We start from the raw sequence: 14,159 nt of genomic DNA, 5'->3' as shown, positions 1-14,159 counted from the left end.
ATGTTTTAAGTTCACCAACTCCTCTTTCTTATATTTCTATTATTAAAAACAGTGTGCCAAAATGAATGACTTTCGTTTCTGCTCTAATGTGACATCACGTTAGAGCAGGTCACACCCACGACTGGTGACGAACTCCACCCTCCTCCCCTAAGTGATCTACACACAGTCCACCATTTTGTTCCGTGCTGGAGCAGATACAGTGAGAAGAAAAATGTCTCAGCTTTGTAAGCGTCATAAGTGTTCTGTTGTTGGCTGTAAAAGTGAACATAAGAGTCTTCATGTACTGAAGACGCAGTGGACAAGCTGGACTGGTAATCTGGCATTCCGGACATTTTCCAGGTGGGCCAACGCACTTTGGAACCGATCAGGGGCGGACTGGCCATTGGAAGAATCGTGCGGGCTGGTGTGTCGGTTGCGAAACGGGCCGAGATAAGCTAAAATGAGCCGCCGCATTATGGAGAACGGATCCCAAAATGGTGCCGCGATATGCAGAAGAGGACAGCGAACACCACCCCGCTAAACTTTTGGGACAGTTGCTATGTGAAATCCCGGGCCGATTTCTCTTCCCATCCTGCCTGAACTCCGGTATTTACGCTGTCAGTCATATTGGTTCCAATTTGTTGTTGCTGTAGTAACCAAAGTACGAACTGTAAAGGCACAGCCCTCTTCCGGAAAGAGGGCGGGGAGCAGCAGCTCATTTGCATTTAAAGAGATACTCACAAAATCAGCGTGTTTTTTATTTCACCCAAAAAGAGGCGTTTATAACATGGTGTAATAAATTATCTGTGGGGTATTTTGAGCTGAAACTTCACAGACACATTCTGGGGACACCTGAGACTTATATTACATCTTGTAAAAAGGGACATAATAGGTCTCCTTTAAGTCTGCTACTGTTGCATCAATGGTTTCTATTTGTGACATGTATTTGCAGCGGTTGAGAATTCTAACCAATCTCTAACATGTCCGTTGAGCAATGAAATGTCAATGGCCAATCAGAGCAGCTTAAATTAGTCCTCCATCCTATCAGTAATAACAACTGATCCTAATGTGCAAGTTTTAAACCGTCTGAGCAACCCAGATGCTTGCTTTATGTTCCATCCCTGTTCGCGGTGGCACACGAAAATTAATACTGAAGAAACATTCACCTGTCACACAAGCTGTAGAATAAGAGCGAAAAGCACTTTGGAATTATTTTGGATTCATTGCATATTGCACCGCTCGCTTTGAATGTAGATATTAAATACACTGTGAATGAGCATCACCGCTTCATCTACCAAATTTCAGAGTGGGTGCGAGACACTGTGGACTGAAGAACTCTCCAGGTCTCCATCTAACCATTTGATGACCGGGTGGAAGATCAGTGATGATCTGGGGGTGCTGCAGCAAGTCTGGAATAAGGCAGATTCGTCTTTGTGAAGGACGCATGAATCAAGCCACGTGCAAGGTTATCCTGGAATAAAACTTGCTTGCATCTGCTCTGATAATGTTCCCCAACTCTGAGGATTAGTTTTTCCAGCAAAATAATGCTCCATGCTACACAGCCAGGTCAATCAAGGTGTGGATGGAGGACCACCGGATCCCTGCCATGGCCAGCCCAATCTCCAGACCTGATCCCATTGAAAACCTCTGGAATGTGAACAAGAGGAAGATGGATGGCCACAAGCTATCAAAAAAAGTTGCTTGAATTTTTTTCACCATGAGTGGCATAAAGTCACCCAACAGCAATGTTACTGTTGGAGATCATGCCAAGCCACATGAAAGCAGTGATTGAAAATCAGGGTTATTTCACCAAATGAACTCTTCCTAAGTTAAAACATTAGTATTGTGTTGTTTAATAATGAATATGAACTTGTTTTCTTTGCATTATTCGAGGTCTGAAAACACGGCGTCTTTTGTGTTATTTTGACCCGTTTTCAATTTCTGCAAATAAATGCTCTAAATTACAATATTTTTATTTGGAATTTGGGAGATATTTTACTTTATAGAATAAAATAAAAATGTTCTTTTAACTCAAACACACACCTATAAATAGTAAATCCAGAGAAACTGACCATTTTGCAGTTGGTTGTAATTTTTTCCAGAGCTATATACATATGCTGATCTTTTGTATAATTTTATAACAGTCATTTTAAGTTTGATGAATGTCCATTATAATCTTGATGTTTTTGTGTTCAGATGTTCATCATGAGAGAGCTGGATGTGCAGGATGTGATTCATGCTGGAGAACAGCAGATGCTGCAGACACCAGTGCAGATGTGTTCAGTGAAGCTGCTGGACTGCAGGAACCTGATGAAGATGGAAGGAGAAATCAAACTAGAGGAACAACAGAGTGATGATGATGATTTTATTCCTTCAGGTATGTTGCTTTCTGTTGTTTTACATTTCCTTATTAGGCTGGGACAAACGTTACGATGGAGCAATTGGTTGAAGACAATAGTTAGAAACAGAATAAGCTTATTGCCAACTATGCTTACACATACAAGGAATTTGTCTTTGTGGCAGAAACTTCCAGTGCACAAACAATACAACAACAAGACAAAGATAATACAAAAATTAAAAGCAGCAATTACGGGGTCAAGCACCAACATGGCAAACCATTAAGCTAAGAACACAGAGTGCATATGACATACAGAGCAAGCACACACCACATTACAAGTTGCCCCAGGACAGATTCGAACCTATGATGTGGCTGATCAGAAAGAATAGACCTGAAATGATGTATTTTGCAAATACTCAATGGTTTACAAATTGCCTAAATCTGGTCTCAAACCGTTAACCTTTCCATCTCCACGGCACAGCTCACTGACCACTGCACAACATTGCCACAAGTTTTACAGGTGCTAAAGACACATACCAATCTGGTACTCCGCAGGTTTAAAAAAAGAAATTTCTCTCCACCATTCTCTAAAGAATTTGACTAAGGAAGCAATGATAAAGATTTGTTTAAATTGACTAAACATTTTGATCACTTTGTGGCACTGTCTCCAAACTGCTCAGGTATCCTCAGGAAATCAATGGTGCATGCCCATTTTCCTTTCAATCCGACAATGCATTCAAAAGATATATCACTTTTTTGTTTTGTTATTAACCATTTTTACTGATTGCATTCATAAGACAAACAAACACAACATAAAATCGGAATCAATTATATACATTAACCCCCCCTCCACCACCACCCACCTGACACAAACATGCACTACAGTGGTCACCAACAATTACAACATAAAAATAAAAAGCATTAAAAAAAATATACTTTCAAAAGACAACAAGAATGCACATACACATAGAAATTAGAAATCCCTCTCCACTGCCCCTCCCAGAGAACCCTCCAAAAAAGCCAAATATTCACCCCACTTCCTATCAAGCAAATCCAATTTTCCCAGCCTTCTAAAAATCACCTTCACAAATGCTGCCACCCCACCCATCTCCCCGGACCTCTCCCGAAACGAAGGTGCCCCAGCTGACTTCCACCACCTGAGGATGATTTATCTGATGATCATAAGTCTGGCTAGGACCCAACTTTTATATTACTATCCCCAATATTAATGACTGCCCCATCACCATCAAGATATAGAGTCTGGGGCAAAATTAAAATTGAGTGTCCAATACATCACACATAAATCTCTGAACCCTCAACCAAAATTCTTGGATCTTTACACATCCCCAAAAAAACATGGGTTGTGTCCCTTTCTTCTGATTGTCTTCGCCAGCAGGTGGGTGTGTCTATAAGACCAAGCCTATACAGTCTAGAGGGGGTCCAATAGACTCTATGTGAAATCTAAAATTGCATCAGATGCACCCTTGAATATCTAGATGTAGACTTGACGTTTTTTAGAATCCTAACCCACGCTCCCTCATCCAATACCAAGTTTAAATCTTTCTTCCATAATTTCAGAGATGTTGAAGCTCTGTCCCCCAGACTCTGAATTAACAGGGAGTAATACACTGATGCCTCATGACCTTTTCCAAAAGCATTAATCACCACTTCCAGAGTATCTGCCACTTTAGGGGGGTGTATGCCACTGCCAAAAATAGTACAGAGCAGGTGGCGCAGATGTAAATACCAAAAGAACTGCCATCTGTGAATCCTAAAATGTTGAACCACATTTTCAAAGGATCTCAATACTCCACTCTCATATAGATCAAAGAGCATATTAACCTCCCTTATAATCCACTCTGACCAGCAGAAAAGGGACTTATTAATAAAAGTGAAGCCAGTTCTGTAGCATAAGATAAAAAAAAAATACAGCGGCAAAGCCATCTGGCCCCAGAGCCATGCCAGTAGGTAAGGCCTTAATTACCTCGCCAAGCTCCTCCAAGTATATCTCAGAATCAAGATAATTTTTTTGCTCAATTGTCAGTTTAGGGAGTTCTAATGGTTCAACAAAGTTTCTAATATATCAGTAGATGAAGACGTGGAGCTATAGAGATCAAGATAGAATTCTTTAAAAGCATTATTAATATCAATGGCCGAGGTTAAATTTTCACCACTAGCAGATTTCACTGAGGGAATGGCAGTAAAAGACTCTCTGCTTTATATATCTAGCCAAAAGCTTCCCTGCTTTGTCTTCCAACTCAAAGTATTTTGATGAATAGACATACTGTATGATCCGAACCCTAAGAACCACCTTAAGTGCCTCCCAAGCCATGCCAACAGAAGATAATGAGGACCAGTTGGTCTCCATATAGACACAGCCTTTAACATTTGTTGGAATTCAGGATTTTGCAAAAGGGATATATTAAAGCACAAACTATATGCTTTCTTTTTCTCTGTATGTGGCAACACCTCTAAACTCACCAGGGCATCCAGTAACTTGGATATGTATAAAAAAATATATATTCTAGAATCTTTTGGACTGATGAAAATTTTTTATAGTCCCTACCGGATGGGTTCAAAAGTCTCCAAATGTCTGTAAGGCCAAGATTTTGACGCATCCTGCGAAGTGTTAATGTTGCTCTAGGAGACTTACACACTTTTGCTTCACTGTGATCAAGTATTGAGTCCATCAAAAGATTAAAATCTCCTCCCAATATTATATCATGAAGGGTGCCAGCGGCTTGCAACATCCCTTCAAGATCTATAAAAAAGTGCTTATCATCAGTGTTAGATGTGTAAATATTTTTTAAAAAGGCTGTTCAGTTTGCTCGGACAGTCAAACGAATATTCAGTGAGCCGACCCATTCAACTGCTACATGAGTGCAACAAATGACCCAATCAATCCAATGGCCTGCAAGAAATACTCCACAAAACAAACTCCAACCAATAGGAGGCATAAGCACAAAGAAAGTGCAGATTCATCCACAACACTGTCCCGAAGGAGTGCTGCTACACAAAACAAACTCCAGCTGCTAGGCGGAACCAGCACAAAAAGAAAGCAAAGGCACTAAGCTTCCTTGGACGATAAAGTGGATGTTAAGTGAGTCGGTCCACTCGGCTGCAACATGAGAAGTACAAAATAACTTACTCAGTCCATTGAATTTATGAAGGACATTGCTTGCTTTAAACATGTAAATACTTTACGGCCATCATTAGTATCTATTCTCAATTTGACCGGGAACATCAGTGCAAAAGTGTCCTTCTGTTGATACAAGCGTTTCTTGCATTCCATGTTTCTCTCTTGTTTTCGCAATTCGCAAAGTCTGGGAACAAGAAAATAATTTGGCCAGAATTGATTTGGGCCTGTCTCCCTCAGCAAATTGCTGAATAGAATCCTTTATTTTGGTCACACATTATACACACAGTTTTTTGCATATACAGTGAAATGTATTAGTTTCCACATATCCCAGCTAAACTGGGGTCAGAGTGCAGGGTCAGACCATGATACGGCACCCCTGGAGCAGATAGGGTCTTGCTCAAGAGCCAACAGTGGCATCTTGGTGGTGCTGGGGCTTGAACCCCTGATCTTCTGGTCAGTAATCATGAGCCTCAACCACTGAGCCACTGCCCCTTTGGGACATCTCACAGGAACCGGGTCCCTATGAGCTCACTCGATTTCCAGTTTATGGTCTGTTATGTCAAGCTGATTCGGAAAGAGTGCATCCAAGAATTCCACCATATTCTGAGCATCTGCTCCCTCAAGAATTCCAACAATTCAGATGTTATTCCGCCAGGTTACGATTCTCCATATCCTCCAGCTTCTCCCAGACGTGCTCCAAATCTGCCTTGGTCGCTAGCGGATTAGCAGCCAATTCCCTCTCCGATGTCTCCAGATAATCAATCCGTTTCTCGACATCTGCCACTCTTGTAACCACCTCAGTGAATTTCTTCTCCATGGCCCTGATCGATCGATGTTTTGCAGCAAGATCCTCCAAGTCAGCAATGACTTTCGTCACATTGCCGACACATTCAACAATTCTCACCAAACTTTTCACTTCTCCAGCCAAGTTGCTCGGAGTCTCCGGGGGGGCATCAGCTTGAGCACGTAGGTGTCTTTTAATGTCTCCAGAGCCCGAGGATTTTGAATTCTTCCTACAACAGTTATGTATCAAGGTTTATCAAATCTACCTGGTTTATGACACAAAAGGTCAAAACTAGAAAAGTGTGCAGAGCTTGCCGTTCACACGTCCGAACATCACATGGCGTCACGTGACTCCTCAGAAATATCACTTTATTATAAAAGTTTGTATGGCAGAAAGGCAGTATGGCCGATATGGGAAAATATTTTGTTGAAATATGCAGGATCCAGGGAATCTAAGACACCATGCTCATGATTTTAGGACATACGGTTTCAAAGTTACTGTGGCAGAGTGGAGGGCGGAGCCGGGTCGTGATTATATACACCCGGTCCCTTATCAGGCTAATCAAGCCTCCGAGAGGGATAAAGGCAGACTGCGGAGGATTGTGCGGGAGAGAGAGATCGTTTTCGGACATGTCCGTCGTGTGTGTGTGTTTGACTTTTAAGTTTCTCATTAAAATATTATTTATATTGTAAAGCTGGTTCTCGCCTCCTCCTTTCCATTGAACTGCTTTACAGTTACATATGTGAAAAATAGCAATTTTTCACAATTCCTTACCCATAGGTGGGGCTGTCACCATACTGTGTATGTACCCACAGATCATGGTCCTTATATTGGACATAGGGTTGCGGAGATAAGTCTCATTTCCTGTTTTACGTCTACCTTGTTAAATTTGCAATGCTGTAACTTTTAAATGGGCAGAAATAAATAAACTTTTGTTTGATCGTTTTATAATCTATGAATTTAAATTAATATTTAAATCATATTTCTTCTCTGGGAGACGGCCTGCGTTCATCACATGGGTCAGACCCTCAGTCACCCCTAATACACCAATGACCTATAACATTCGTAATTATAACATGACCAAAATAAATGATCATGACTAAGAAGATTTTTATTATAACAATTGCTAGTGCTTGTAATCAAGGTAAACCCAACCCTACAACAGTATAAACATTTATGTTCTATCATTATATAAGGGTTCAATTTGATTTCTTTGTGACATTTGTCTCTCTTGAATTTAATTTTAATGTGTTTATTGTAGAGCTGATGGATGTGAAAGAGGAACGTCAAGAGTTGAATGAAGTGGAGGAGAAACATCATGATTTCAGAACTGGAGAAAAATCTTTGAGTTGCTCTCATTGTGGAAAATATTTCAAAGATAAAAGAAACCTTACAAAGCACACAAGGATTCATACTGGAGTGAAGCCTTACACATGCCATCAGTGTGGAAAGAGTTTCACACGTAAAGAACATTTTACTGTGCACACAAGAATTCACACTGGAGAGAAGCCTTACACGTGTCAACAGTGTGGAAAAGGTTTCAGGCGTAAAGATCACCATAAAATGCACATAGGAGTTCACACAAAAAAGTCTTACACGTGCCAACTGTGTGAAAAAGGTTTTGCATGTAAAAGAAGTCTTAATGTGCACACAATAATTCACACTGGAGAGAGGCCTTTCACATGCTCTCAGTGTGGAAAAGGTTTCAAAGATAAACGAGACCTTAATAAGCACACAAGGATTCATACTGGAGAGAAGCCTTACACGTGTCAACAGTGTGGAAAAGATTTCAGACGTAAAGATCACCTTAATCTGCACACAAGAGTTCACGCTAAGCTTTACATGTGCCAACTGTGTGGAAAAGGTTTTGCATGTAAGGGAAGTCTTGATATGCACACAAGAATTCACACTGGAGAGAAGCCTTTCACATGCTCTCAGTGTGGAAAAGGTTTTATAGACAAAGGAAGTCTTAATAAGCACACAAGGATTCATTCTGGGGAGAAGCCTTACACGTGTCATCTGTGTGAAAAGAGTTTTGCACATAAAATAAGTCTTAATAAGCACAGAAGAGTACACTCTGGAGTGAAGCCTTACACGTGCCAACTGTGTGAAAAGAGTTTCATCGATAAAGGAAGCCTTAACAAGCACACAAGGATTCATACTGGAGAAAAGCCTTATATGTGCCAAGAGTGTGGAAAAGGTTTCAAACGTAAAGATCATCTTAATCTGCACACGAGAGTTCACACAAAGTCTCACACGTGCCAACTGTGTGAAAAAGTCTTTGCATGTAAAGAAAGTCTTGAAGTGCACACAAAAATTCACACTGGAGAGCGACCTTTTATATGCTCTCAGTGTGGAAAAGGATTCAAACGTAGAGAACGCTATGATCTGCACACAAAATTTCACACAAAGCCTCACACGTGCCAACAGTGTGGAAAAGATTTTGTATATGCAGCTAGCCTCACACATCATCTCCTTTGTCACTCTGGAGAAAGGCCATTTAAATGTGATAAATGTGATAAAACATTTGTTGTAGAATCAGTTCTAAAACAACATCTGAAATTGCACACAAATAAATGTTCTTTTTGTGGAAAGAGTTTTACACACCTGTCCTATTTTAAACAGCATCAGAAAATACATTACGGTGCCGGGATGAATAAGTGCTCTGATTGTGGGAAGACCTACACAACAGCCACCCACTTGAAAGAACATCAGCGAATTCATTCTGGAGAAAAACCTTTTATGTGCTCGTACTGTGGAAAGACTTTCACTCGGTCAGAACATCTGAAAAAACATGAGAGGATTCACACCGGAGAGAAACCATACAAGTGCTCACACTGTGGAAAGAGTTTCACTCTGTCACAAAACATGAAAGCTCACGAGAGAATCCATACTGGAGAAAAACCATACCATTGCTCTTCATGTGGAAAAGGTTTCAACCGATCAGGTCATCTACAGCAACATGTCAAACATAATTGCCCAACTAGTCACAGTGACCAAGAATCATCTTCAGGTCCAACGATATCAAGCAAATAGTTTGAAATTCAGATAAACCCAAGGATGGAATTTCTCCCAAAAGGGCAGCATCATCTAAAGTCTCTGGTTTTTCTGAATTTCGGGGTAATCAGCCTTTCAACAAGTACTCTTTTGATATCAAGCATATACAAACATGTTTGACACATGCACACTATGACTGCTTTATAATACTCTTTAGTGCAGTACAGTCAACGGCAGGCACATTTCCTGATGAGGTGTACAGACAAGGCCCAGAGTGGCTATCTGAGTTACCGTAGCCTTCCTACAGGTCGAACCAGTCTGGCCATTCCCTGTTGACCTCTCTCATCATCAAGACATTTCCATCCACAGATCTGCCGCTCACATGATGTTTATTGTTTTTGAGTAAAAAGGAGACTGTTGTGTATGAAAATACCAGGAGATCAGCAGTTACAGAAATACTCAAACCAACCTATCTGGCACCAACAATCATGCCACGGTCGAAATCACTGAGATTACTTTTTTCCCCTATTCTGATGTGAGTATTAACTGAAGCTCATTACCCAGGCTGATTAGATAATGGCATGAATAAGTAGGTTTACAAGTGTTCCTAATAAAGTGCTACTTAAATGTGCTTTTAAGTAGTTTTTTTTTTATAGTTTTGAGATGTTTGCATGCAAGTTATTTCATTTTAATGTTCAATATAACACCTGAGAACTTGCTTTGAGAGGTTGTTGGCACTTCGACAAATAAAAGACCACCATGGTTCCAAATGCTTTAATTTTAGATTGCTTTTTACTATCAACACAGTTTTGCAATAAATTTCATGACCTTCCATTCTTACTGTCTAAAAAGTATAATGTCAAACATGAATAGTAACTGCAGTTTATTTTTATCACTCTTTTTTGTGTTTTGTTAGAAATGTAGCATGACAGTCTCTAAGCATGTTCCTAGTATAGTTCTAGTTCTTACATTTGGGTGTGCCATTTAAGCATGACATCCTTAAAAATGCCTTCAGCACTGTAAAAATTAGTTGTTGTTTGTTTTTTATCTTGCCTTTTCTCCCCAATTTGGAATGTCCAATTCCCAATGCGCTCTTAAGTCCTTGTGGTGGCGTAGTGACTCGCCTCAATCTGGGTGGCGGAGGACGAATCTCAGTTGCCTCTCCGTCTGAGATCATCAATCTGCGCATCTTATCATGTAGCCTGTTGAGCGCTTTACCACGGAGACGTAGCATGTGTGGTGGCTTCACGCTATTCTCCGCGGCATCCACACACAACTCACCACACACCCCACCGAGAATGAGAACCACATTTTAGCGGCCACGATGAGGTTACCCCATGAGTCTACCCTCCCTAGCAACCAGGCCAATTTGGTTGCTTAGGAGACCTGGCTGGAGTTTTGAACTCATGACTCCAGGGGTGGTAGTTAAAAAAGGAGTTTGTGAGCCAGATTAAAAAATCAAGGCAACATGATGCAGTATGATTTTTTTAGTACTCAACAACTGTCCTCAATCTGTAAAATGTAACTAGTTGACCTTACTAATGAGATGCACCGGTGGCTGTCTAAACCTGAACCTCCGCCAGTGCCTTCAGTCTTCCAGCTATGGGTTCATCAGCATGGAACCACCATCTCAGATATTTCGCCCCATTTATCTTGCAAAATCTCTTAGTTGTGGGGAGCAGTCAGGAATGTCTCCCTGCCACCCCCCACAGCTGGACACCAGATAATTTCGAATGCTTCTTAATCTTGAATTCCCATCAAGACATTCCTCCTTCAAAGGTCATACCATGCAGCCAGAGTTCGATACCCCCATGAGCAATCCTACTCTACTTCCAAGACCTCTTTTCTGTTAGAAAAGACAAGCTATCAGACTATGCCTACCATCCCTCCAATGCCTACCCTTTAACCAATTCCCCAACAGATTATGTAAGATAGCAACGTGAGAGGCGAGACTGCGTCAACTGCCCTTCCAATGCCTAGCTTGGCATGGTTTCGCTCCTCTACTCAATCCCTCTCCAGAAACCCTTGGATAAGGACTGTGTGGATCAGTGGAAATAATTCTTCCCCACCCCTTTCCCTCTCCCACATAATACCTCATCATGTTTTCTTTCTCACTTCTGCACACCCCACATTTCATCCTTTCTTAACCATTACCAGAAAGTCCCTTTCTCAGCTTCCTCTGCCATTTCCTTCAGACTTCTTCAATGCTGATCCAGTGATACCAATGTTTTTCAGTAGAGTGCCATTAATGTTCCCATAAATCTTTGACACCCGACCTCCACAGGGTAAGTTGCAATTCTTGATCCATTTTCCCTGCACTCAGTGGATAGATCAGCTTTTTTTAGTTTCTTCCTTTCGTAGGCTGCCTCCAGCCCCTCTTCTCATGGAACAGTAAGCTATGACTTTTCTAGCTGATGCGACCATAACACCAAGTATGGCCTCAAGGAGGTATACTTGGCCAGCAGAAGAATATTTCAGCTGCTGGCCAAGGTTGACCACCATTGATCCAGGTGGCAGGATTGATCTTGCTTCCCTCTGCGCAGTGCCTTTTGTGTTGCCTGTTTTAACAAACTCAATGAACTTCCTGTGAGAAGCATGATGGCTTTTATTTGCCTTTACACACCTTTAGGATCTCTGACAGCTTTTGCAGGACCTGATCCTGTCGCCTTGCACTTAGCCAAAATTTGCTGCAGATTTGCTCTTGGGGCCTTACAGAGGGGACATCTCTCCTCTTTGCCATACCACAAAGACACATTTCCAGGACTTGGAAGAGTATGTACCCTCTTATTAGAAAACTTAGTCTTGCCTGGGGTACTTTCAACAAGTCTGCTTATCCTTAAACTCTATCTGATGTACCCTACCATACTGTCCAGTGCCCTTGCTGTGGCTGGCTGACTGACTGTTTGAATCATATACCCTTGCTCTTCCATCCTAGATACGTCTGTCACTACCGTTGCTTTACTCTGTTTTCTAGAGGCTGCTGACCACAGTTTGGGAGCCATACCCCATCCAATGCCTGCTCTTCCTGATTGGGTTCTTCAAACAATCTTTTGTTGCTTGAGTCTTGAAACTGCCCTGTTTACAACCTGCTTGAACCTAGGCTTTAGACTGGTCTGTTGATTCCCTTAGTTCTAAGAACAGCCTGGTCTTCTTCTGCTTGTACTCCAGAGTGATGGACTTTAGTGGCAGTTTTAAGGCATTTCTTTCAAACAATGCCTTAAAACCACAATGCAGCAAGCCCAGCCACTTCCTGATGTAACTGTTGGGCTTTGCGTCCATCCTTGCGGCTGCAGTGATCTCACACATTTTAAGTGGCCACATCAGGCGATGATACAGTGTAAATTGGTAAGACTATAGCTGTGTCCCAAACAACACACTATGCACTTACAAAGTATACTATGCATTCAGCCATGTAGTGTATAGCACATCTTAAACCACATAAGAGAAATTATGACTGGACTCTAGGTTAGACATATGGCACATTGGATTCTACTCAGTACTACTTGGTGCACTTAAATCTGCACTTTTGTAAAGTAGAATGGAGTGGAGAAGACTGAGAGGCTCTAAGTTCACCAAGCCTAAACAAGCTTCCAGACGCACAGATAAGATACATTTACTCAAATGTTTCAGAGGCACAAGAGTGAAAGTAACTTACGATTAAAAAGACTATAGCAGTATCTCCCAAAAGAGAACCACACTTTATAGCGACCACAAGGAGGTTACCACATGTGACTCTACCCTACCTAGCAAGTGGGCCAATTTGGTTGCTTGGGAGACCCAGCTGGAGTCATCTAGCACACCCATGATTCAAATTCATGACTCCAGGGGTGGTAGTCAGCATCAATACTCACTGAGCTACCCAGGCCCCCAATGCACATTTCTTGGAGTGAAGGAAAAAGAAGCCAAATTGGGCTGAATTGTATCATATGGGACAAGTTGAATATATATTTTTTATTTTATTTTTGCATTCAAAGTTTTCAGTTGTTTTAATGTTCAATAAAACAATGAATTATGGTTTGGATTATTTGGACACTTTGATAAATAAAAGTCCACCTTGGGAACCATGGTTTCATATGCTATAAGTCTGGACTGCTTTGTCCTATCAACAAACTTTTTTTCCTGGTATAGTTCACATGGTGTAGAACATAACCATAGTAAATTTTTTGACCATCCATACTTACGAAAACAAATTATGAAAGTATTTTTAATGCTAATGTTTTGTGTTTAGTGAGGATTGTTGTAGCATAAGAGTCTCTGAGTGGTATCCAAATATATTTTCTTACATTTTGAAATTTTTTAATTTATGAGCTCTTTTGGGTATGCTATTTTAACGGAAACCCATCAAAATACCTACAGGTTGTAAGGGGTTAAGTAATGAGCAAAGAACCCTATTTGATTATGATGATAAATGTATACTATAGCAATATGTTTGTGCATTGTATGTTGTAAATAAGCTGTTTTGGGGAAAGTAAAAAAGAGGTGTGACTAGAAAATAAAATGGCATGCCATTATTTTAGTCCATTTAAATTTGTGGTCTATTTCAGAGCTTTGGCCGAGGGAAATATGTCAATAAATTACCTAACTTTTAGGAAGCTTTTTGTTATATTGGAACTTGACAGGCTCATTTTAACTAATTTTATTTAAATGTGTGGCAAGAAGAAATTTTGTCTTTTTGTATTCAACAGAAGAGAGAAAGTCATACAGGTTTGGAACAACATGAGGGTAAATGATGACAGAATTTTCATTTTGGGGTGAAATATTCTTTTAAATGGTTTGGTTTCCCAGTGACTTCTGAATGTGTGCTGCTTTATTAGAGAAATATTTAAAATTGTACAAACATTTATGAAATGTCAATGTAAATAGAAGTCTGGCCACTTCAGATTTCCTTGTATAATGCAACAAAATGTGTTTTAAGTTGAACA

The 14,159-nt window shown here is 40.7% G+C and overlaps 1 protein-coding gene across 1 annotated transcript; it reads left to right on the top strand.

Moving 5' to 3' along the window:
- Window positions 1-2,180: 2,180 nt before the first annotated feature.
- LOC127624966 (gastrula zinc finger protein XlCGF57.1-like) lies at window positions 2,181-13,674 on the top strand. The gene is made up of 2 exons (XM_052099951.1): window positions 2,181-2,356; window positions 7,502-13,674. Exons 1-2 carry the CDS (start codon window positions 2,185-2,187, stop codon window positions 9,274-9,276), a joined length of 1,947 nt encoding a protein of 648 aa, XP_051955911.1. The 5' UTR covers window positions 2,181-2,184; the 3' UTR covers window positions 9,277-13,674.
- Window positions 13,675-14,159: the final 485 nt, after the last annotated feature.

The sequence above is a fragment of the Xyrauchen texanus genome, chromosome 31 (genome assembly GCF_025860055.1).
Source record: "Xyrauchen texanus isolate HMW12.3.18 chromosome 31, RBS_HiC_50CHRs, whole genome shotgun sequence".
NCBI classification, from domain to species: Eukaryota; Metazoa; Chordata; class Actinopteri; order Cypriniformes; family Catostomidae; genus Xyrauchen; species Xyrauchen texanus.
This window is presented reverse-complemented; position numbering and strand designations above follow the sequence as displayed.